Source organism: Rhineura floridana, chromosome 3 (assembly GCF_030035675.1).
Source record: "Rhineura floridana isolate rRhiFlo1 chromosome 3, rRhiFlo1.hap2, whole genome shotgun sequence".
Taxonomy (NCBI): domain Eukaryota; kingdom Metazoa; phylum Chordata; class Lepidosauria; order Squamata; family Rhineuridae; genus Rhineura; species Rhineura floridana.
In genome coordinates, this window is record NC_084482.1 from 187,929,687 (window position 1) to 187,952,704 (window position 23,018).

Here is a 23,018-nt window from a genome sequence, read left to right on the forward strand (position 1 = left end):
CAGGTCCGCAGTCTTGGGGTCATACTTGACTCCCAGCTGTCCATGGAGGATCAGATTACAGCAGTGAGCCGGGCAGCCAGGTATCAATTACATCTGATACAGAGACTGCGACCCTACCTTCCTGTTCATCTGCTCCCACAGGTGATACATGCCCTGGTCTCCTCTTGCTTAGACTACTGCAATGCGCTCTACGTGGGGTTACCCTTGAAAACGGTCCGGAAATTACAGCTGGTACAGAATGCGGCGGCACGCTTGATTACGCATATATCACCCCAGTATTATTAGATCTTCACTGGTTACCAGTTGTCTACCAGGCCCAATTCAAGGTGTTGGTGATGACCTTTAAAACCCTATACGGTTTCGGCCCAGTGTATCTGAAGGAACGCCTCCAGAGTCACCGATTGTGCCGCCTGACGAGATCAGCCTCGCAAGACCTTCTCTCGGTCCCACCGATGAGAACAGCTAGGCTGGTGCGGACCAGAGAGAGGGCATTCTCTATTGTGGCCCCCACCCTCTGGAACTCCCTCCCTTTCGATCTCAGACATGCTCCCTCCTTGTCCAGCTATCGCCGAGCCTTGAAGACCTGGCTGTTCAGGCAGGCCTACAAGATTGGGACAGATTAATTTTATGTTATAACTGAATTAATGGATGGTTTTTTTTAGTTTAAAATTGATTATGTTGATATGTATATGTACTGTTTTTATTCTTGTTGTTCGTCGCCTAGAGTGTCCCTAACCCGGACAGATAGGCGGCTGAAAAATAAATTTTATTATTTATTATTATTAAAATGCCTTAAAAGAAATGGGGGTGCCACAGCAACTGATTGTTCTGATGCGCAACCTATACTCTGGACAAGAGGCTACTGTAAGGACAGAATATGGAGAAACCGATTGGTTCCCCATTGGAAAGGGTGTGAGGCAGGGATGTATTTTATCACCCTACTTGTTTGATCTATATGCAGAACATATCATACAGAAAGCAGGATAGGACCAAAATGAAGGTGTGAAAATTGGAGGGAGAAATATCAATAATTTAACATATGCAGATAATACCATACTACTAGCAGAAACCAGTAATGATTTGAAACGAATGCTGATGAAAGTTAGAGGAAAGCACAAAAGCAGGACTACAGCTGAATGTCAAAAAGACTAAAGTAATGACAACAGAAGATTTATGTAACTTTAAAGTTGACAATGAGGACATTGAACTTGTCAAGAACTATCATTACCTTGGCACAGTCATTAACCAAAAGGGAGACAATAGTCAAGAAATTAGAAGAAGGCTAGGACTGGGGAGGGCAGCTATGAGAGAACTAGAAAAGGTCCTCAAATGCAAAGATGTATCACTGAACATTAAAGTCAGGATCATTCAGACCATGGTATTTCCGATCTCTTATGTATGGATGTGAAAGTTGGACAGTGAAAAAAGCGGGTAAGAGAAAAATCAACTCATTTGAAATGTGGTGTTGGAGGAGAGCTTTGCACATACCATGGACTGCGAAAAAGACCAATAATTGGGTGTTAGAACAAATTAAACCAGAACTGTCACTAGAAGCTAAAATGATGAAACTGAGGTTATCATACTCTGGACCCATAATGAGAAGACATGATTCATTAGAAAAGAGAATAGTGCTGGGAAAAAACAGAAGGGAGTAGAAAAAGAGGAAGGCCAAACAAGAGATGGATTGATTCCATAAAGGAAGCCACAGACCTGAACTTACAAGATCTGAACAGGGTGGTTTACAACAGATGCTATTGGAGGTCGCTGATTCGTAGGGTTGTCGTAAGACGTAATCGACTCTAAAGCACATCAACAGCTGAAATCAAACTTTCCTACAGTATTTTGAAGTCAAACTATATTTGGGAATGGATATTAAATTTTCTTGTCATCTAACTGAAGATAATTTTCTATTTTATACATTTGCGTTATGAGGAATATTATCCCAGGGAGTCCATCAGTGATGTGGGGCTTTATTTTGCTATGGAAAAGTTTCTCTTCCCTAAGTTCATTAACACGGATGCCTGCTGCAAAAGTAATATTAGGCAAGCTTGGAAGTTTCAAATTGTTTATCTTTTTTACCAAGAAGAAGAAATCAATATACCAAATTAGATCACTCTCTAGAGTACCACAAATATTTCTCATGCAACTGCAAACTGCCCTTAGTAAATTTCCCTGTACATATTTTGGAAAAACGCAAGTCCATGGCAAGTGACTTCCTTATTAAGGTGCCAGTCTGGGTTTGTCAGCCACACACGTACCATTCAAAAAACCTCCACTGGGAGCCAATTATTTATCTCCTACTTGCATTAAAATGTCTGGCTTACATAAACGCATACACACACTATTGCAATGTCTGGAGATATACTGAAGAATATTTTGTAATCTGACAACCTTAAATCCAATCTGTTCCCCAAGGTACCATGCCAACCCTAGTAAAATACATACCACAGAAAGGACGACGATCTGTTGCTTCAAAAAGAGCAATACTACTACTAGTGGGGGATTTTGTACCTGAAATGAGCATGAAGTTGTCAGACTTCATTTATTAACTAAAACTTCTTTTTAAACAGCAGTGTCCAACTTCCAAGTGGACTTTAGGCCAAAGTGCAACCTCCAAGATATCTAAAACAGTGCAATAGCTGGTCTAATTTAGAAAGGCAGCTACTGGATAATATAGCTGCTAACATGCAAATCTCAATTCTAACAAGATTGTCGATTTCCATGTAGTAAACTGCAGAACAGAGAGATAAAAGGGTTGTATCCAATTAAGTTCTCCTCAGAGTAGACCCATTGAAATTAAGTTAGTCATGTCTATTAATTTCAAAGGATCTATTCGGAGCATGACTAACACTGGATACAATCCTCTGAGACTACAACTCCAAAATTTTGCTTTTGTGCCTTATGCTGATTATTGCAGAAGTAAAGTTAAAGAAATGAACCTTTTGGGAGAACTCTGTTTTATGACATTAACCCAAATGCATAAATGAGAAGCTAAACAAGAATGACAGGTTTAATTTTACAAACAATTTGCATTCTGTGCAAATATGAGTGTGCAACACAGTTTGTTTTCCCTTCACAAGAAACAAAGTTTTGCAGACTAAATTTTCACACATTTTCAGCAATAACCAAGAATGTGAATGACCTGAAAGATGACATGACTGAACCAGTTTGCACGTCATGCTCAACCATAATTTAGCATGATGCACACAAGCAGGAATAGGTTGTAATGAGCCTCAGGCTCTCATGCCACCTACTTCCCTCTTCTCCTCCCTCCTTTAGTTTAGCTTTTACTCCTGCTTTTTTTTCTTTCCGACAAACTGTGGCTTGCATTAACTATAGTTAATTTCAAGCAAGCCAACTTCAAAACCACAGTTCCAGTTCCTAATGATATGGCAAGCTGTGAATAACCAAGCATGGAAGCAAAAGCTTTCTGAGCTCCTTCTCCTGGCCATGTAGGGGGAAGGGAGTGGGAGTGCAGGAGCACAAGGCTCATGCATGTTGCACTAAACTATGGTTTAGTGTAGTGTGCATGTAAGCTTGTGAGGCAGGAAGCAAATCTATACAGAGAAAATTCTGCAACCCAGATACACATGAACTAGCTAAACAGTGTTGAGGGGCCAAACTAAAAGACAAGCTAAATATCATTCCAGCTGATTCATTCCAGTTACTAGAACTTGCTATCCATAACTACTTTTTTTAATCAGCAAAACTCCAAAGAAGTGCATCTTCAAAGCCTTTAAATCTTTCAAATGTCCTATTAAATAGTAGTTGTATTGCTGTAATATTCCTATAGTTCTTTATAGATTTCAGATTGTCTTCCTTTTACAGTGTAGTTTTTATGTTTTTTAATATTTTATTTTATCTTTGATTTGTGCTGTAAGCTACTTGAGGATTTATTTGAAGGGTGTAGTGAAAGCGGGGAGCTCTTCCCCGTCTGCTCTCACTGTCCTAGGAGTCAATCCCTACAGCCTTGGGCAATTGATCCCAGCAAATCCTGGTTTGCCAAGGTTGTGCACGTCAACACCAACCCTACAAGGTAGTACTGCCACCACCCTTCAACTGGTTAGCTACTCTGGGGCGAAGGGAACCCCAGAGCCCACTTAAACACCTGAGCCTCTCAGGACCAGAGTCTAGATACACTCCTGGCCCCTTCTGAAGTCTTAGGTAAAAACGTTTCTCTGTTACATGGTAGTTGTGGTCAAATGGCAAGGATTGAATTTAGGAACTGACCCCTTTCTCTGGAATAAACACACGTTGGTTTAAAGTAATTAAAGTTTATTAAAAAGAAAATAAGAAAAGCATAAAAAGGTTACAAAAAGCAAAAAGGATCACACAAATAATTTGTAGCAGCAAATTGAATCCTAAAACCATACACCCAAACGGGTAAGGTGTTTAGTAACAAAGGTAAAGGAAAGTTTCTTGGCACAAATCAAATAACAAAGCTGTTTGCCTAGCTATACTTACAAGAGCATAGGATCTCTCAATGAATAGTCTTCTTCCCCTCAGGGAGTTGCAAGTCAAGAGGTAAATGGAGCCACAACAGAACATCACCATAGGCAAGGTGGTGCTCCGAAGTGGGACACAAACCCAGAGTTCTGAGCCTCCTCTTATGGAGGAAAATTCCCTCCTAGTCGGAGACAATTAACCAATTAACATTTTAATCAAAGGGATGAAAAAACGATGTTCCCACAGCACCTGGCACCTCCTCTTGGTTTCCCATAACAAAGCAAGGAGTTTTACAGCCTTGACGGAACCAGGCCCCTTCCACTGATAAGAAGGTGCAAAATTACTGTAAGCGGGTACAGCTGTGTTATAAAAATTACCAAGTCACAGTGATGAAAGAACATCAAAGATTTAACTGCTTGCTAGCAAGCTAACAAGGAAGATGTCAAGGGGAAGAATTCCCCATAAGGCTTTGGGAGTTAGCCATTTTAACTGCAGGCCAGGGTAAGGCTGGCAAGCTGGCATGACAAAGGGTAGTGTATATATTCCAGTAGAAATAAATGAATAAATGCATCTCAAAGTCCTTGAAAATCATCTTGTGCTATCTCATGACTGTAGCTGAGTTCAACTCTTGGAGATTTTATTCCCACAGCCACTTACACTTGTTATCATTCTAGTTCCACAGGAAATCATAAATGTGCATATTTCACCATTGATTGCAGAAGTAAGTAGGTATTCATCAGTAAATGTCAGCAAAATATTTAAAAGGGAAGACTAACACGACAGTTTTAGACATTTAAACATATTTCATGTCTAACAAAAGAGTTTCACAAAAGAATATTCTTCTTACATGGTGATAATGCCAATACAGATAAAAAAATCATGGGTGAAATGGACCTGAAAGACATATTATCACTTTAACAGGACAAGTGTCCCAAATCTACTACAAAGAGGCTACATGCAATGAAATATGTTGGTATTCATCATCAACGTTGCCGCCCAACAAGATCAGCCTCAAAAGACCTTCTCTCCATCCCAACAATTAAAACAGCTAGACTGGTGAGAACTAGGGAGAGGGCTTTTTCAATCGTGGCACCCACTCTGTGGAACTCCCTCCCAAATGACATCCGCCATGCCCCCTCCATGATGAGCTTCCGTCGGACCTTGAAAACCTGGCTCTTCAGGCAGGCTTTTGGGGCGGGTTAGGTTTTAGTCTTATTGTTGGAACTTTAAGGTTTTAATGTGAATTATATGTTTTTATGTTGTACGTCGCCCAGAGTGGCTGGTAAACCAGCCAGATGGGTGACTAATAAATTTAATAAATAATGATAATAATATTCTACATTAGAAGCATAATAAAACATCTATGAATTTTGTTGATGAGTAGCTAACATAATGCATATGCTATACATCAACACTTCAAGGGCCTTTTGACTTCATCTTTCATTTCTAAGTGATGAATGAGCCATAAAATGAAGGCTAAAGTACTGCCCATGTTTCATACCTGTTTTCAACCATAACATGCTTGTAGAGCCCTCCTCTCCAGTATTCACCTAGCTTGGAAAGTTCAGTTTCCTAACAAGGTATTCCTAACTACTAAATTAGATACTGAAATACCATTTTGTAATCAGACAAGGAACAAAGTCCTAAAAACCCATGATAAAGCAGTACTTTAGCTTCTTACCGTTCAATTACATAGAAGTTGTCGCCATCATCTTCTTGGTCAATTACATGTTCCTGAGGCTGCACTCTCCTTTCAAACATGGCGTCAAGGACCTGTGACAGTTGCTCCTGAAAAGACAATAGTGCTTTGGTGAAGGTTATTAACTACAAGCATTGGTTTATTTTTATTCCCCAAATCATTGTGGTCATGCCTAGAGTTCCATGTTTAATTCACTGAATCTTGTGACTGTACTGTCATTTTGTACAATGAGGGCTGCTTCAAATGTTATATTCTTTGCATGGAGCTTTCTTCAGGTACAAAAAGATACTCAACCTGTACTGCGTGAAGTGTGGAGCAAACTCCCACTACCATCATCACCATGTGAGGAATAAGCGAAGTAGCCATTGTGAATATGGGCTGCTTGGAAAAATTCAAGCTGTATTTTACACATTAAAGGATGCATGCACTTTCTTACATGGCAACTATCTTCATGTAAGAAAAATCTAACATATGAAGTAATCCAAATATCTAACTCTGAAAGCAGATGCTTAAGCATTAATTGTGGGGACCAAACACCCAGCCGACTTGAGGCACTTGTTGTACTGCCATAATTCTTATATACAACATGGGTGAAATATTTTGACTTACCTTGCAGGGTATACACACAAGAATGAATGGGTGAAACAGTCAAAGCACTTTGCACCGTAAATGCTTTAATGTTAACTGGGAGTAAGCCTGAACAATCAAGGCCAGATAACACACATGCCGCATTCCAAAAACTTGTTTCAAATGCTATAGACCAGTCTATAGTTTAAACAGCAAAGAGAGACCCTGCATGGTGGACTTCATTAACACAGAGAACCCTTTTATCCCAGCCTGTACATGCACTGGCTTTGGAATAGTTTTAATTGGATTGTATCCAACAAAGTCGTTGCATGCAGTATAATTTCTCTGTGTGTAATGGAATTTCTCCCCTGGCATGTACCCCCAAATCTGCTCTGAGGGTTCCCCAACCCTCCAGAGCAGATTTATAGGTAGTTCCAGAGACACACAGGGAGAGGAGATGGAGGGCAAGTTCCATTACACTTGCAGAAGTAGTTTAGCTGGATACAACCCATTGTTTTCATTTATGAAATGGTTTTTGTTGTTTATGTTTTATAGATAGGAAGCAATTCATAAATGGAAATAATAAATAAATCCTTCACATTTGAGTCAACTCTGAGTGACAAGAAAGAAGAGGGATTGAGAACATTACTGAAAGGATTGATGAGTCAAAGAGAAGGATTTCCTTATCTAACCACAGGCCCCGGAGCAAAACAGTTTTCATTTAGTAGCAGCTATCTAGAAACACTTCACAATAATGTGCATTATGAACTGAGGGAGCACTTGCCTAAATGACAAAAATACATAAGTGAGACTGAGGCCTCTGTATGCAAATTCAGCTTAAAAGCAATGCAATTATTATTTCCATCACACATCCAAAATGGTTGTAAGAAACTATAGTTTCAAGCCATAATGTTATTTAATCATATGAGAACTTATTTTGAGTATTGTAATACATTTTATGTTCTTCTCTCAAATTCCACACACAGGCAAAATTTACTTATCATTAATATACACAAGCAAATCTGTTTGTATCCAAATATACCTTCTCAGGTTTGAGTGACACTGACCAACAACCTGCAATATAAATTCATTATCATCTGACAGTGTTGATCAGTCTACTTAACACGTATTTTCGTTTCTACTAGCAAGTTCTTTTTAGTGACTGAGATGTATATTAATCTGTATATCACTTTTCAGATTGAAGGTCTCCAAAGAAACTCCCTATCACGCACACACAGCCTATATTACAGGATACTAAATTTTTGATACTGACACTTATGAATTCTGCTCTCGGTTATTTTATCAGCTAAGTTATCAGCTTGTTTTCAGTATTACTACACCTTTTGAATGATTAAAGCTGAAAGTGCTACTCTCAACATTTAGAAAGTACAAGGATGTATCCTCAGAGCTCGCTAAGAATGGTGAAATAAACTCTGGACCACCTTCAGTGAGAAGGGGGATGGGGTTTAGAAAGCCTTCTAACTATAGTAGTTTGGGGAGCTGACATTCAGACAAAAGGTTGTTCCTCCCTGTTCAAATCGTATCAAAGGAAGTTCCAGGGCTTTCATCATACCAGGATTCCCGGTGCCCATGCAGTTTTTCTGAATCACCATTAAAAAGATATGTATAGTAGCTAAGCAACCTCTTAACAAAATAAAGAAAACCTAGAGACAGAGCAGGATAATCAAGCTGTCCGCGGTTGGAAACAAAAAACTCAGTGAGAATAACCTTTGGAGGATCATCCTTCACTGGGTGGGGCTGTTGTGTCTCAATTAACATAATTCCTGGCAGATGCCCGCCCAGCCCTTTCTGGAAAATTTCTACAATGTAGAGAATCACCTCTGTAGTCATCTTGTTCCATTGTTGAAACAGTAATGAAAGCCCTGCCCAGTATCTTCTGTACAGCTACATTTCTTTGCCTCTCAATTTTAAGGCAATCCTATCCGTAAAACACCTCACTGTAGGTATAAGAACCATACTAAATAGATCATAAAACGTGTGAGGTATTTCTCAATCTCTCATTCAGGTTCACAGGAAACCTGAGATAGTATTATTTATGTAATTGTTTTATAGGCAAGGAACAATTGGGAGAGATTTCTGAAATTCATCTAAGGCTGTGCTTGAGCTGGGGTTTTAAGGTTGAGCTGGGGCTTGAAGTCACATCCAGGAACAGAACTTGAACCACTGGGCTACACTGGCTCACAGTGGTGCTATTGATGAAAATGTGTTTGAGCGTGGATATGACGAAATTCTGATGAAATTTGCTAAAAAATTACACATAAGGAACCATTCTTGCATTCATATTAGCAGTTTTATTCCAGATTTTGGCAACTAAAATTTTGCTGTGGTGGCCCCTCATCTTTGGAACAAACTCACCTCTGAGGTGTGTCCCACCATAACACTGGTATCATTTTATTAGCAGATGAAGATACAAGTCTTTGCCTGGGCTTTTGGGGAAGGGTGAGATGTATGGCACATCCGAATTTCCGGTGCTGGTTAAATTTGCAACTGAATTATGAATTTTGTTTTATCTGGTGTTGCTTTTATTGTTTAATTTTTGGTTTGGACTGTGCATATTACTGCTCTGGCACCTTTAGGTGGAGGATGGATTATAAATATGTTTAATTAATACATATTTAATGATCCCCTTAATATAGCTGACTAAAAATACTTTCACAGATCTGTAGACTTTTCTGGAAGTTATTAACCCAGGGGCATGTGAGATATGGCAGAATGGAAAGTTGGCCTTACTGTGAAGCGTCCTTGTGGTCAGCAGAGAGAGGAGCATATAGGAATGGGTTAACCCCTCTTGGAGGCAGAGTCAACAACATTCTTTGAAAAAAAATTAACAGAGGCCAGTCAGAAGGGGAGGTAACCTTCTTCCAGTTCATGAGAAAGTGGAACCAGCAAGTGGCCAGCCACTTAACTTGTACAAACAAACAATCTAAACAACAGATAAACAACAATGGAACATTAAAGATGGGTAAGAGGGTTGTCAGAGAGCCAGTGTGGTGTAGTGGTTAAGGTGTTGGACTACGACCTGGGAGACCAGGGTTCGAATCCCCACATAGCCATGAAGCTCACTGGGTGACCTTGGGCCAGTCACTGCCTCTCAGCCTCATGAAAACACTATTCATAGGTCAGAATCGACTTGAAGGCAGTACACGTACGTAAGAGAGTTGTCATGGGAGACCCTCTCTACACTATCCAGATTAGGGCATGAATGCAAGCACACCTAAGGGCTCCAGGGAGGGGGGCCATGTCCACTCATCAGCCTAGATCCCTATGCAAGGGAGGGCTGCATGCTCCACTCTCTGCTGACCGAAAGAACACTTCACAGTAAGTCCAACTTTCTGTTCTCGGTCAGCAAAGTAAGCATTCAGGAATGGGCTGTACCAAAACAGCAACCCTCTCCATCCTTGGGTGGGATACAAATCTGGGCCACTACTCTCTGTAGAACCCTCCTGCAGAAAACACCATCAGGGGAGGCAAGTTTGTCCACCTTATAGTGTCTGATGACGGTGGCCAGGTGTGCTCAGATGGTAGGTGGCATTGCAAATTTCTTCCAGTGGAGCATCATTGTGGAATGCCGCCGTGGCTGCTGCCCCTCTGACTGAGTGGACAGTGATTCCTTGTGGTAGAGTTCTGGCCTTTGCATGGTAGGCCCTCACTACACAGTCTTTCATCCATCGACTGATGGTAGATTTGGATACTTTTAGGCCATGCACTGCTGGCTTGAAAGAAACAAACAGTGATTCTGTCATCCCAAAGGACTTGGCCCATTCTAGGTAAATCCTGAGAGTGCACTTGACATCTAATGTGTGTTCTCTCTTTTCCATGCAGTACATCAGATTGGGGCAGAAGTTGGGTAAAACAATCCCTATGTAAGGTAGAGCTAACTTTGGGAAGGAAGCTGGGATCTGGGCAAAGCGCCACCGAGGGCAAGGGAGATTCCTGTTTCTCTAGGTGCTTCGCTGTCATGATGACCCTCCTCTCAAGCGACATGGAGGCACAGATTTCAAGAGGGGCCTGGGACTGATCCCAGATACCTCTGCATACAGGCACTTTCAGACACCTTGGAAAATCTCCTTCCTCCATCTAATCATTGATGGGTGGAGCAAACAAAGAGAAAAAAATGCTGCTACAATAAAAAGAGCTGCTTTAAAAGTGAGAAAGGAAATGTTCCTGCATCCCTTATGGGAATGCAGGAGCAAGAGTTGACTCTGTTGCTTGCTGGAGACAGAGTCAAGAACTGGAGGTAGGTAGAAGGTTACCTCCCCTTCCGGCTGGCCACTAATATCCCCCCCCCCCCAAAAAAAGTTTGTTGATTCTGCATCCAGGAGAAGTTAACTCATTCCTGTGTGCTCCATTCCTTCACTGACTGGGAAGTCTGGGTTTGAAATCTCACATCTCCAGCATAAGAGCAACCCTACAGGATCAGACAGCTGGTTTCAGCCCACCATTCAGTTTTCTACACTGGCTGGCTAAGAATTTCTCAGAAATTCACAAACAGGTTTATAAAGGTAACACTCCTACCACAAAAAAAATCTGTCACAGGTGCACTGCCTCTGAAACTGGAGGTTCAATAAGGAATTTAGACTTAGCACTCCTGTTTTTATAATAGTTGTATGATTTTATTAATTTTATGTTATGCTATTGTTTATATTTGCATGCTGTGTTATAAGCCACCTTATGCTCTGATACGGAAAAAGGGCAAGGAATAAAAACTCTGAAATAAAATAAATTTAGCTATCGTAACTAATAGTGCCATTCAGGCCTTTATAAACCTCTACAACATCCTACCCTCTTACTATGTAGATATTCAGTGGTTTTGCCTAGATTAATGATATGCTGGAAAATTTAGACCTCCATTAAAACAAGGAAGTATAAGCATTTCTTATTTCCTTGTATTTTGTTTCTAATTTGAGACTGTAAAATAAAAACTTTTAATTTTCATTTGCAGTTACCTATTTATCTTTGTTTTTAGATTTTTTTTATATTACTGTTTTGTTGTGGATGTATTTGCTACCTTGAGCTCTTTTGGAAGGAAGAACAAGATATAAATTTGATAATTAATTAATTATATTTTAATTTGCTTTTGAAATTGTACACAAAATTCTGTTTACTTTAAGGACAGATTAGGAATGTTGTAAGTGGTAATATGAATTAGTTGGGCTATAACGATTGCTACCCCCAGATTTTAGACTATTTTATCTCCAAGTCACAAAATGATGTGCACGCTTCTGTTATAGGCCCCAATCTCCACAACTGACAGGCCCATGAAAAAGCTCTGTGCACCCCCCAAAAGCTTTTGGGGACAAAGTTATGCTTCAGTGTACACAAATATGCATATCTGTATCCTGCCACTCAGCTGACTAGCGGAACTAGCCAATTACGGAGGTGTTGAGGTGAGTGGTACTAGATTTGTTCCAGCCACCAATCCTCTTGGAATGTATTCCTGCCTTCCAAGATTAAGACTTGCCAAGACACGATCAGCTCCAACATATTCAGATGAACAAGTGGGCTCCAGGCAGTACCACGTCTCATTCCTTCTCTCAGCTAAACCACCACTCAGGCATTCTGCTGCTCAAGAAGGGAGAAGTCTGAGAGCACATAAATACAGCCGTTGACAAGAGCTAAGCTGTCTCCCTCCCCTCAGCTTCACTTCTGCAACACCTGACTGTGAATTCTTGCAAGCTTCCCCTTGTCAGAATCTAATGAATAAAGAACAGTCACATGTAATTTATGAATAACCCTGAACTTAGACTGCACTCATAAAAGGTTCAGCACAACTGGGGCTATTGAATTCAAAGACAGCTTGTTCCAGTTAGGTTAAAAAGCTGTTTCCCACAGTTGAACCTAGAATACTTCATGGGTGCATCATAGAACAGAGTGGCATGAAGAACATCCTAGACCAAGATTTAATTGCTCACAAACTCTTATGCCAGTACAATATATTATCCAAACATAAATGGCAATTAAAGAACAGATTGAACTCTGTGTTCGCACAAACTGACAGATAGATAAATACACGCCACCTGGATTCTTTGCTTCAGAATGGTAAAACAGAAAGAAGCTGCCATGGTTTGCCAACCTTGAAACAGGAAACTGCGCATTAGCAGCCATCTTATGGCTGCACCATTCTGAAGAATACAAAGAAGGAGATTTTGTTCTCTTTACTACCATATAGAGAGTTCTACCCTTTCACTGCAAAATGATTCTTGCTAAGTCTGGGCTGCCTATAAGTACATCCAGGTCCATCTTTCACAAGCTACCCACGCTTCTATGATTGTCAGGAGCTTACATGTTGTGAAAACATGAAGTGCCCCAAGTGGGTTTCCCACAACAGAGCAAAGCCTCTAATCTTAGCTCTCCCTCCCTCCCTCCCCCTCCCTCCCCCTCCCTCCCCCCCTCTCTCTCTCTCTCTCTCTCACACACACACACACACACAAAACACACACACACAGAGTGAGAGAGAGAGAGAGAGAGAGAGAGAGAGAGAGAGAGAAATCACTGGTGAATCACTGAGGTCACGGGTGGAGAACAACACAAAGGGGAGCAGATCTCTCAACCATTCTCGGACTGGAGAAAGAGAGATGTATAAAAATCCCTCTTCCTCTTAGAAACAATGAGAAAACTAGAGAAGATCAAATCATAATTCTTTTTAAAACTGGGAAATACAAGATCTGCTACATCTACTCTTCCTTTTCTTATCCATGGCAAAGAAGATATCAGTACAAACAACTACTTAAATACCACCATAAACATCACTTTGCTGGTGCCTTTTAAGGATATTTTGTAAGTAGATGCACTGGATGAGTGTCAGCTTTGTTCACTATTTATCCTAGGCATAAATTTCTTTCTTGGGTTGTCTGACACATGCAGAGCAGCAAAGATTTTGTCGAAAATGCTAGTTGAAAAAAATCGCACTGTGCAATAGCAATGGACAACTCTAGCAAAACCTGTATCTGCACAGAGGGTAAAAATTAGTTGGCTTGCATGTTAGTTATCTTGGCCACTTCTGATTGGAACCACCATGTTGAGAGGCAGCAAGGCACCTGAGCCCAGATCATGGAACACTGTGGCAAACAGAAAGTTCAGCTAGATGGACCCTTGGGCTGATCTAGCATGTTCTTATGGACTTCAGGCTAAGGCTGCAGTTCTATGCACATTTACTGGAGATTAAGTCCTAGTGAACTCAATGGGGCTTACTTCTGAGTATACAGGCATATTGTAACATCCTGCTTCTAATTTCTCACTAACTCTATAGGGAAGGGCATGAACAGCCATATGTTAAGTGAAGGCTTTAAAGAATACTGCATGATGTGTGTGAGAAGAGCAGTTAATACTAGATGATTTCAGGCTAATACTCTGCATTGTCAGCTTAAAGCCACATTATTGTTTCCAATGTTTTCTGACAGACTCACTGAGAATACCTCTGACAGCAACACCAGAAATGTAACTTCCTACTAGCACAGCAACTATTCAAAAATGTCACCAGAAGAACAAACGGAGTTTGGGTGTTCTCAAACAGCTTTTGGGCAGTTTGTTACAGCTTTAGTGTTGAATTTCTAGGATAGCTGGCAGTTACTTGAAATTACAGCAAAAGACAATTAACTGGCAATGCTATTAATAGATGTGCTGAAAGGGTTCCCAATGTGCCTAGGTTTGTAACCGGCTGAGTAATAAACCAAGTTTTGTAGTGCATTTAGGTCTAGCAGATGAAACTATAAGCTTCTAACAGCAGCAACAATTCCTGAAAAGCAATTTCATCTCTCCCCGGTGTCACTTGCTAGGTAAGGACTAACACAGATACTGACCTTCAATGAAAGCTTGCACTGGCCCAAAGGGTATGGGCTCATTCCAAAGGAAGTGAACAGAAGCATTTGGACCTATTGCAATAAGCTCAAGCTTTCCAGACAGCCAGCTACACACTCTTTTCAAATAGTGACATTAGTCAAGGTAACAGTGTTCACAAGGCCTTAATACAGATAGCCACACTACTAGGGTCTGCATTTCCCCAAGAGGGACCATCTCAGAACACAGCTATTGCCAGGGCGATTCAAATGTCTAACAATAAAGGTACAAGAATTCTTGCTCAAAACAAGCAGCACATTTGAACCATCCAGCAACACAAGATCAGTCTCTTTTCAATAACGCAGTGAAAAGTCCTTTGTACAATATACATAGTAAAACACACATAGGACAGATCTCTGTCCTGTATCATCCCTTTGAGAGCTGGCAGAGTATGCAAACTCCCTCTAAGGTCTTAATCCCATTAGGCCTGACATCACTGGGCAACATCCTCGTGTGGCAGAATGTGCCAATGCCTGCTCTGCATCCTCACCAAAAGAAAAATTCTACAGGTTCCATTCCAAAGATGCCTCCATCTTTGATTTTGACTCTTCCAGAAGTTGCATCAGTTTCTGAAGCATTGTTGTTGAGGAGAAATAGCTGTCATGTAGACCTGCCAGCACTACCTAAGTAAGCCCAAAGACCCTCAAGGAAACTATCTTTGTAAGAGGGGGAACTCAGCTGTTGGCACTGTGCTGAAGGCCCTCCAACCTTAGAGCCAGCCCGATTTCTCATTTGTAGGTTTTAAGGTTGAGATGGCAGTTCCTCTAACCCAGCCTTTCCCAACCAGTGTGCCTCCAGATGTTGTTGGGCCACAACTCCCATCAGCCTCAGCCATTGGCAATGCTGGCTGAGGCTGATGGGAGTTGTGGTCCAACAACATCTGGAGGCACACTGGTTGGGAAAGGCTGCTCTAACCTTTCATACATCTTTATATTAGAAAGGCAGTAGTGGCTAAGAGAATGAGCTGCTAACCAAAGGCCCCAGTTTGAATCTTGCCTCTGTCATTAATTCACTAGGTGGCTTTAACCAAGCCACTCTCACACACGTTGTTTTTTCTTTTGCCATTGTACTGGTGGGGGGATGCAACAAAACAGAACTGAACACTATTTTTTAGGCTTCTGCAAAACTGAAGTTGGTTACTCCCAACATGATCCACAGGCTGCTGTAAAACACATGAACATGCTCTTGTATTTGCACATCACCCTTTTTTAGTAATTCTCTTGTAAACAAATGAGAAGATGAAAGATGTAATTAAAGCAGTAAACACAGCATAAACAATGCTACCTGATCTAGATTTTTGAAGATGAGGATATCTTTACATGCTTCCTGCAATCTGCATCGCTGCTCATCTGTTTTGGGATTTACAACCTGCAAAACATAATAAAGAAAAAAAGTTGCAGAATAACCCAGTCTACATTTAAAATAAATGAACTCACTTCCAATCTGAACACTGAGAATTCAGTCGTATTCATATTCAGAAATAGGCATCAGGATCTGGTGATGGGTGAATGAAAACCCCATTAGTGCAACAGGGTTTCCTGGCTTATTCCCCCAACATAAACCTCCGCATTCCACCCCTTTCCCCCAAAAAACCCACTCTAAGGGTCACAGGATCTTCTGGAACAGAATGGGTGCTACAGGAGGGTGGGTGACATGTGCCTCAGTACATTCTATACCCCATGTTTGTTGAGGAGCATTCTGAAAATATTTGTAACTATGCTAAGGAGCAGCTTTCCCACTGCAATCTAATTTGTTATTCCTTTATTTAAACTTTAAATAAGTTGAAAAAAATAAGTGTGCCCATACAAGTGTAGCAATATTGGCTCCAGAGAAGCTTTCCTTATTTGAAAATATGAACCTATCTCATCAGATTGTGCATAAGAGAATTAAAGGTTTGGCAAATAGTCTCTAAAAAGAACTGCGTATGAGGTTGCATTCTATTCACTGTCAATTGGTGACACGACTGACATAGCCAGCATTACCCAGCTGGTAATTTTTATGCACAGACTCTCACCAAACTTAGAGAGGACTTGCTCATTATGACAGTAATACATCACCTTCTATAGTTAAATTATTACATTATTTTTATTATTACTACCACCACCCGTCCTTTACCTTAAGTCCCAAATGTGGAGGGCAACACCAGCACGATACAATTTAAAACAAAATAAAACTAACCAATCATACACAACAATCATCAGGTGAATTTACAATTTTCAGGTAGGTCAAAAATACTTTTCAACTGTCAAAGGCCAGAGTAAAGAGGTGTGTCTTCAGCATATGATGAAAATGAAATGGACTGCCTTCAAGTAGATCCCGACTTATGGCGACCCTGTGAATAGGGTTTTCATGTAAGCGGTATTCAGAGGGGGTTTACCATTGCCTCCCTCTGAGGCTGAGAGGCAGTGACTGCCCCAGGGTCACCCAGTGAGCTTCATGTGAAAGCTGAATAATAATGCACCTCTGTAGGGAGTGCCACAGTTTTTCAGCTTCCACAGAGAAAGCTCTCTCCTGAGCCACCACTCCTCAGTAAGGAGGGGCCATAGCTCAGTGGTAGAGCATCTGCTTTGCATGCAGAAGGTCCCAGGTTCAATCCCCAGCATCTCCAGGTAGGACCAGTATGTCTCATGTCTGAAACCCTGGGGTGCAACTCCCTGTCAGTGTAGGCAATACTGAGCTAGTAGGAACAATAGTGTGATTCAGTATAAGGCAGCTTCCTATGTTCCTAACTGCCAAAGGTGGCAGATCTATGAAAAGGGGCTTCTCTGCCAGTCTGAAGACCCAGGACAGAAGAGGTCTTTCATATATTTGGGACCCAAGTTGTCTGATCTTCAGACACCGAAATAAGAACCTTGAGTAGGGCATAGAAGTAAACTGGCAACCAATGGAGCTGTTTTAGATGTGTTCTAGATTTCACCCCAGGCCAGTAATTTGGCCACTGCATTCTGGATCAGTTTGACGTTCTCAACAATCTTCAAGAGCAGGCCCGCATACAACAGTATAACAATCCAACCTGGAGGTTTCCAGAACATGGAATACAGTGGCCAAGTCAAAAGGGGCCATAGCTGGCGAACCAGTCATAGATGGAAATAGACACTCCCAGACCCCGAGGCCACCTGGACCTCCAATGACAATGTTGGTTCCAGGTGTATTCCCAAGCTACATATATGCTCCTTCCCAGGAAGTACAACCCCATCCAGAAGAGATCATCTCCCCCCCCGACCCGAGAACTCTGAACACTTAACACCTCTGTCTTGTCTGACTTCAGTTTCCGTTTACGTGCCACACCAGCCCGACAGCCTCCAAGCACTGATCCAGCACCTGGAATGCCTCCCCTAATTTAGATGGTGTTGAGAAATAGAGGATATTGGTGGCACCTCATTCCAAATCTCCTAATAGCTCTCAATGGCTTCATATATCTTTTGTTAAATAGCTTGGGGGCAAAATGTGTCCATGTGGGATGCCACAGGATAATTCCCATAGCACCAAATAATAGTCCACCATGGCTACTCTGACAGTGCCCCCCAAAACAGAATTAGAACACTGTAATACAGTAACCCAAATCCCCACCTCATGCAGCAGCTCCAGGAAGATACTGTCATCAATGGAATCAACACAATCAAAAACAGCAGAGAGGTCAGGGAGAATGAACAGGGTCAACCTCCCACCATCATTCTCACAACCACCAGAGTGACCAAAGCAGTTTCAGTGTCATGCATCTTCTCAAAGGAGAAGATATATTTCAGAAAGCTATACCTGCAATCCAACAGATGAAACTGGCATTTAAAAACCTCAGTGGTCTTACCAGAGATGGAACACCAGCCATGGGTACACCCAAAAGTGATTGTTTGCCCTTATAAAGAAATGGATGGCCATGGTACTGGCATAAGTGTTACTGAATTATCCATCAGGAGATAGTGCTATGTGCACAATCCTTACATCTGAGATGTGATGACAGCAGCTGATTCATACACTAAAGTTATTAGGTGGTGAGGTTTAAACAGACACCAATTCATATATTCCAGGCTGAAGTCAAAATGTCTGCTGAGTCCCAAGGGGAACCTGTTCCAGAACTGGATGAGCAAAATGACTATGTGACCTTGCATTCTTGGAAGACATCACCAAATACTGGACTGAGATGAATGTTCAGTTACAAAGGGGGGGGGGTCAGCTGCTCACTACCCTACAGACAAATTTAACAGCTGGAAAAGGGAAACGCAACACATTTCACTACCCTTAAGGAACATAAACCAGAAATAACAGCAGAATATGAACATTTGAAAAGAGTATAAAAAGGAGTATGGAAATTTGGGTGAGAAATTCAGTGAGTGTTTGTAGGAGCTAACCTCCCATGCAGATGAATCTCAAATTTTTGCATCGCTCTTCAGTATTCAAATGTACTAATTTCAAGTGGAACTCAACACTGCAAAGCAACATTAAACTGAAGGGCAAATACTATGCCATGAGAAAGTTGGGAGTTCTACAACCACTATGTAACTAGAAAAATGTCCAACCTGGAGGAGATATGCACTTAAGATAGTGTTACTATCTGGGACTATTTACAGCTGAGAGCAGTTATTCTCAAAAGCTAACTCATATTTAAAAAAAACCTTTGTGCAAGATTAACAGACTGGTTGTGGAAAAACCAGGTGTGAGCAGACACATCATCAGTGCCAGCAGATATTGAGAGGGTCACCAGATAAAAAGAACCTCAATCATCTTACTAAAATACAAGGCAAAACTGGAGGATAAAGCAGAAGTGAACAGCACAACCAGCATGCAAACTGAATACTGAAAAGGGGTAAGATATTTGGCTTTGGCCACACCAGCTTTGACACGTAGACCCCAGACCTTGGCCCCCAAAGGGTAATGCTATGCTAAAAAGTGTCAGGGTATGAAAGAGTAGGGCCTGTTATCAGAAAAGGTGAAGTAGCATGCAAGGAAGTATGTTAAGTTTCATAGAATCATAGAATCGTAGAGTTGGAAGGGGCCTATAAGGCCACCGAGTCCAACCCCCTGCTCAATGCAGGAATCCAAATCAAAGCATTCCTGACAGTTGGCTGTCCAGCTGCCTCTTGAATGCCTCCAGTGGCGGACAGCCCACTACCTCTCTAGGTAATTGGTTCCATTGTCGTATGGCTCTAACAGGAAGTTTTTCGTGATGTTCAGTCGAAATCTGGCTTCCTGCAACTCGAGCCCATTATTTTGTGTCCTGCACTCTGGGATGATTAAGAAGAGATCCCAGCCCTCCTCTATGTGACCTTTCATGTACTTGAAGAGTGCTATCATATCTGCCCTCAGTTTTCTCTTCTCAAGGCTAAACATGGCCAGTTCTTTCTGTCTCTCCTCATAGGGCTTTGTTTCCAGTCCTGATCATCCTTGTTGCCCTGCTCTGAACCTGTTCCAGTTTGTCTGCATCCTTCTTGAAGTGTGGAGACCAGAACTGTACTCAAGATGAGGCCTAATCAGTGCTGAAGTTTCATTTCAACAATTCTCCTAATTTTTTTGGCCATTCAAAAGTGCAATGTTTTACAAACGAAAATGTTGAAAGAAATGAAGGCCTCCTGTAAATCAACTACTGGAAGCCTTTTATTACAATAGTTTCATTTATGATTTCCACACTTTGATAAGATGCATATCTTGCCAGAGGAGGAATTAAACTAGCAGTAAAACCTAACAGGTTATTCACAATAACCACAGTTACCCACACAACCTGCAGTACAAAGGGGGAAAACTCTCAAATAAGCCTATCCATACTTTTAAAAATTGTTTAAAACAAAGGTTTGTGTTTGTAATACTATATGGAATAATGCTGTCAGGGTTTTTTGGGGGGGGGGGAAGTGTCAGTCAAATTCTACATCAAGTAGTTTATCCAGGAAACTCTGCTTCTAAGATGACGCGCCAAGAGACATGTGAGAAAATTTGGATATCAACACAGTTGTTGAGTAATTTTCAGGTTATGTTCATTTTTACACGCTACCACAAGTAGTATGATTAAGGTCACACAGATGGAAGGCCTCCAGGTATATTGAAAATCCTTCGTAACAAAGTTCCAACACCCTGAAGAACAAAGTGTTGCTGTTTCGCTTATCAGTTCATTTTGTAAACTCACAGATCTGCATTAAAAGAAAGGGGGGGACAGCACACATAGAACTGTTCATTGGAGAAGCAACAGAATACTCCATGCCATTAATCTGTGCAAGAATCAGGTATGGTTTGTTCATTCTCCCTTACCCTTGGTTCTGTGTCTTCCTCTTCTTCATCTGGGTTGAATGCTTCTGCACAGACTTGAAAGAGAAAAAAATACTTTTTAATTTTAAAATTCATCAGTGTGCATATAGAACAATGAACGCAGTATACATGTGAATTAATGTCATGTTGCATTATAACCCCTAATGTACTCTGTATGAGGAAGATAAATTTATTTCTTCAGTAGTGTTATTGTTCCCCAGTTTGGCTAACTATTCAGCAGAAATCACCTCATGAGCCAAGGCTTTTCCCTCAGCTTGTGTAACCCCCATGAATAGCTTTGTTTAGCCAGTAAGGTAGAGTCACTCAGTGGAAAGTTGGAAGAGGGAAATGAAAGCTTGTTGTGGAGCTGAATAATATTTATGGGCTCTATCATCTTCCATAAAGTATACTGAAATTATGCATATACATTGTTAATTAGCAGGGTGATGGGGAATCAGCCCTTGTGCTCCTGGGATTATTTGTTTTACTTGTATGGTGATTGCAGGGCTATGCCATTTAAGCTGCAAGTTATAAGAGTGCCAATTTACTGTAGTTTTCCTGTTACCCTGTGATTAAAACTGTTTGCAAAGAACCAACTACGAAGTATCCAATACTTTGGTTCATTAGAGTAGGGGTGGGGAACCTCTGGCCCACAGATCAACTGCATTCCCCAGACCTCCCTCATTTGGCCTCCCAGGCCATTTTGGGAAAGCCATGGCTACCTGCCCTACCTGATGTCATGCAAGATGTCAGACATGGTTGAGTAAAGACGGGGCTTTAAAGTGGGCTCCCAATTGCTCCTCTGAGCTGGAATAAGGCACACTTTTAATGGGTGGTAGGAGTACGTCTTCTTCAAAGAGGAAGCAGTTTGCATTCAATGGAAACCGCTTCTCCCTTTCTGCATTCTTACCTCAGCAGCTATGGCGGCAGGGAGGGGAGAAATAATTAGTCACTTCCCCCCTGCCCACTCCTGCTGCCACCACTGGGATAAGCAAGAGAAGTAAGCCTGCATCTTGCAATGACAGCAGCAGGGCGAAAGGGAAAACTTATTTCTCCCCCTTGTTCAACCCTGCTCCCTCTCACCTCTCTGCCACTACCACTACTGAAGTAAGCAACAGAAGAAAGCCTGCTTTTGAAAATGCAGGCTGTCTTCACTCCCTTGCAGCAGCAGCAGCAGCGGGGGGGGGAGACACTTTTCCCCCTTTGCCCCATTCCCAGTACTGCTGGGAAGCACACTTTGCCCAGCAGCATGGGATAGGGTGGAACAAAATGAGAAACAATTCTTCTCTTTGTTCTGCCACCACCGCTGTCACAGTGAGTGCTTAGCAACACCCCGCCCCCGCAAGGGATTTTGACAGGTGGGCAGGTGAACCCATCTGTCAATCATGTGATGTCATAATCAGCACTGTGTGATTGATGGTTAAACAGCCCCACACACCTGTCAAATTTGGCCTGTGAGACAGATCCTGATAGGGATATGGCTCCTGGAGCCAAAAAGGTTCCCTGCCCCTGCATTAAAGGAACGTTTGGACTGACCAGCTACAACATTTGCAGCAGTAACTCTTTCATTTCATCTTTGGACTCAAGAAACACTATCATTGTTCATATGCTAAAACAAATTATTTATGCATTTAGCTGTTTGAGCAATTGCTGTATTGCATTGTATAACAATGGTTCCAGCTAAAGAAAATATGTTCACTTTTAATTATTTGCACATTTTACTCCACCTAAGCCCCACAAGACCACACAGGCAGAGGCTAGTTGGTGCCCAACAACCGTGGGGGATGGGAAGTGAACTTGCAAACACAGATTCCTGCAATAGAACGGAAGTTTCTGCAATGCAGAAAGTTTGGGTTTTATCAGCACAGAATTGTTTTGTTAAGTAATATAGATGCTGGAGAAATAAATGAAGAGATTAAAAACACTGTGGAATTGTATGGTAAAATGGCTAAGATGGGAAGGGGAAAATCTGTTGCTGTTTGATTTCCAGACTCCTGGTGCTGTGTGGAGACTAAGGAAGGAGTGCTGGAAGCACAGCTTGTATGGGAAGTGGGACATAATCCCCATAGACGAAGAGGAGGTCACAGCATTCCTTTGGGAGAAAGCAGATAATATTGCTCAGGGTTTCACTTGTAGAGTCCTATGCTGTCAGCATATGACAATGGGATTTAGAGTTATCATCATGATGAAAACTTTGGTGAGCAGGATTGCTTGTGGG

The 23,018-nt window shown here is 41.5% G+C and overlaps 1 protein-coding gene across 1 annotated transcript in view; it reads right to left on the reverse strand.

Annotated features, from left to right (window-relative positions):
- Positions 1–23,018, reverse strand: part of PRKAR2A (protein kinase cAMP-dependent type II regulatory subunit alpha) — a 129,699-nt gene that overhangs the window by 25,417 nt on the left and 81,264 nt on the right. The window contains exons 3-5 of the mRNA XM_061618788.1: positions 20,804–20,856; positions 15,854–15,937; positions 6,128–6,234 (exon numbers count right to left, since the gene is read on the reverse strand). Of these exons, the coding sequence (XP_061474772.1) occupies positions 6,128–6,234; positions 15,854–15,937; positions 20,804–20,856 (244 nt within the window). The remainder of the gene's footprint in view (positions 1–6,127; positions 6,235–15,853; positions 15,938–20,803; positions 20,857–23,018) is intronic.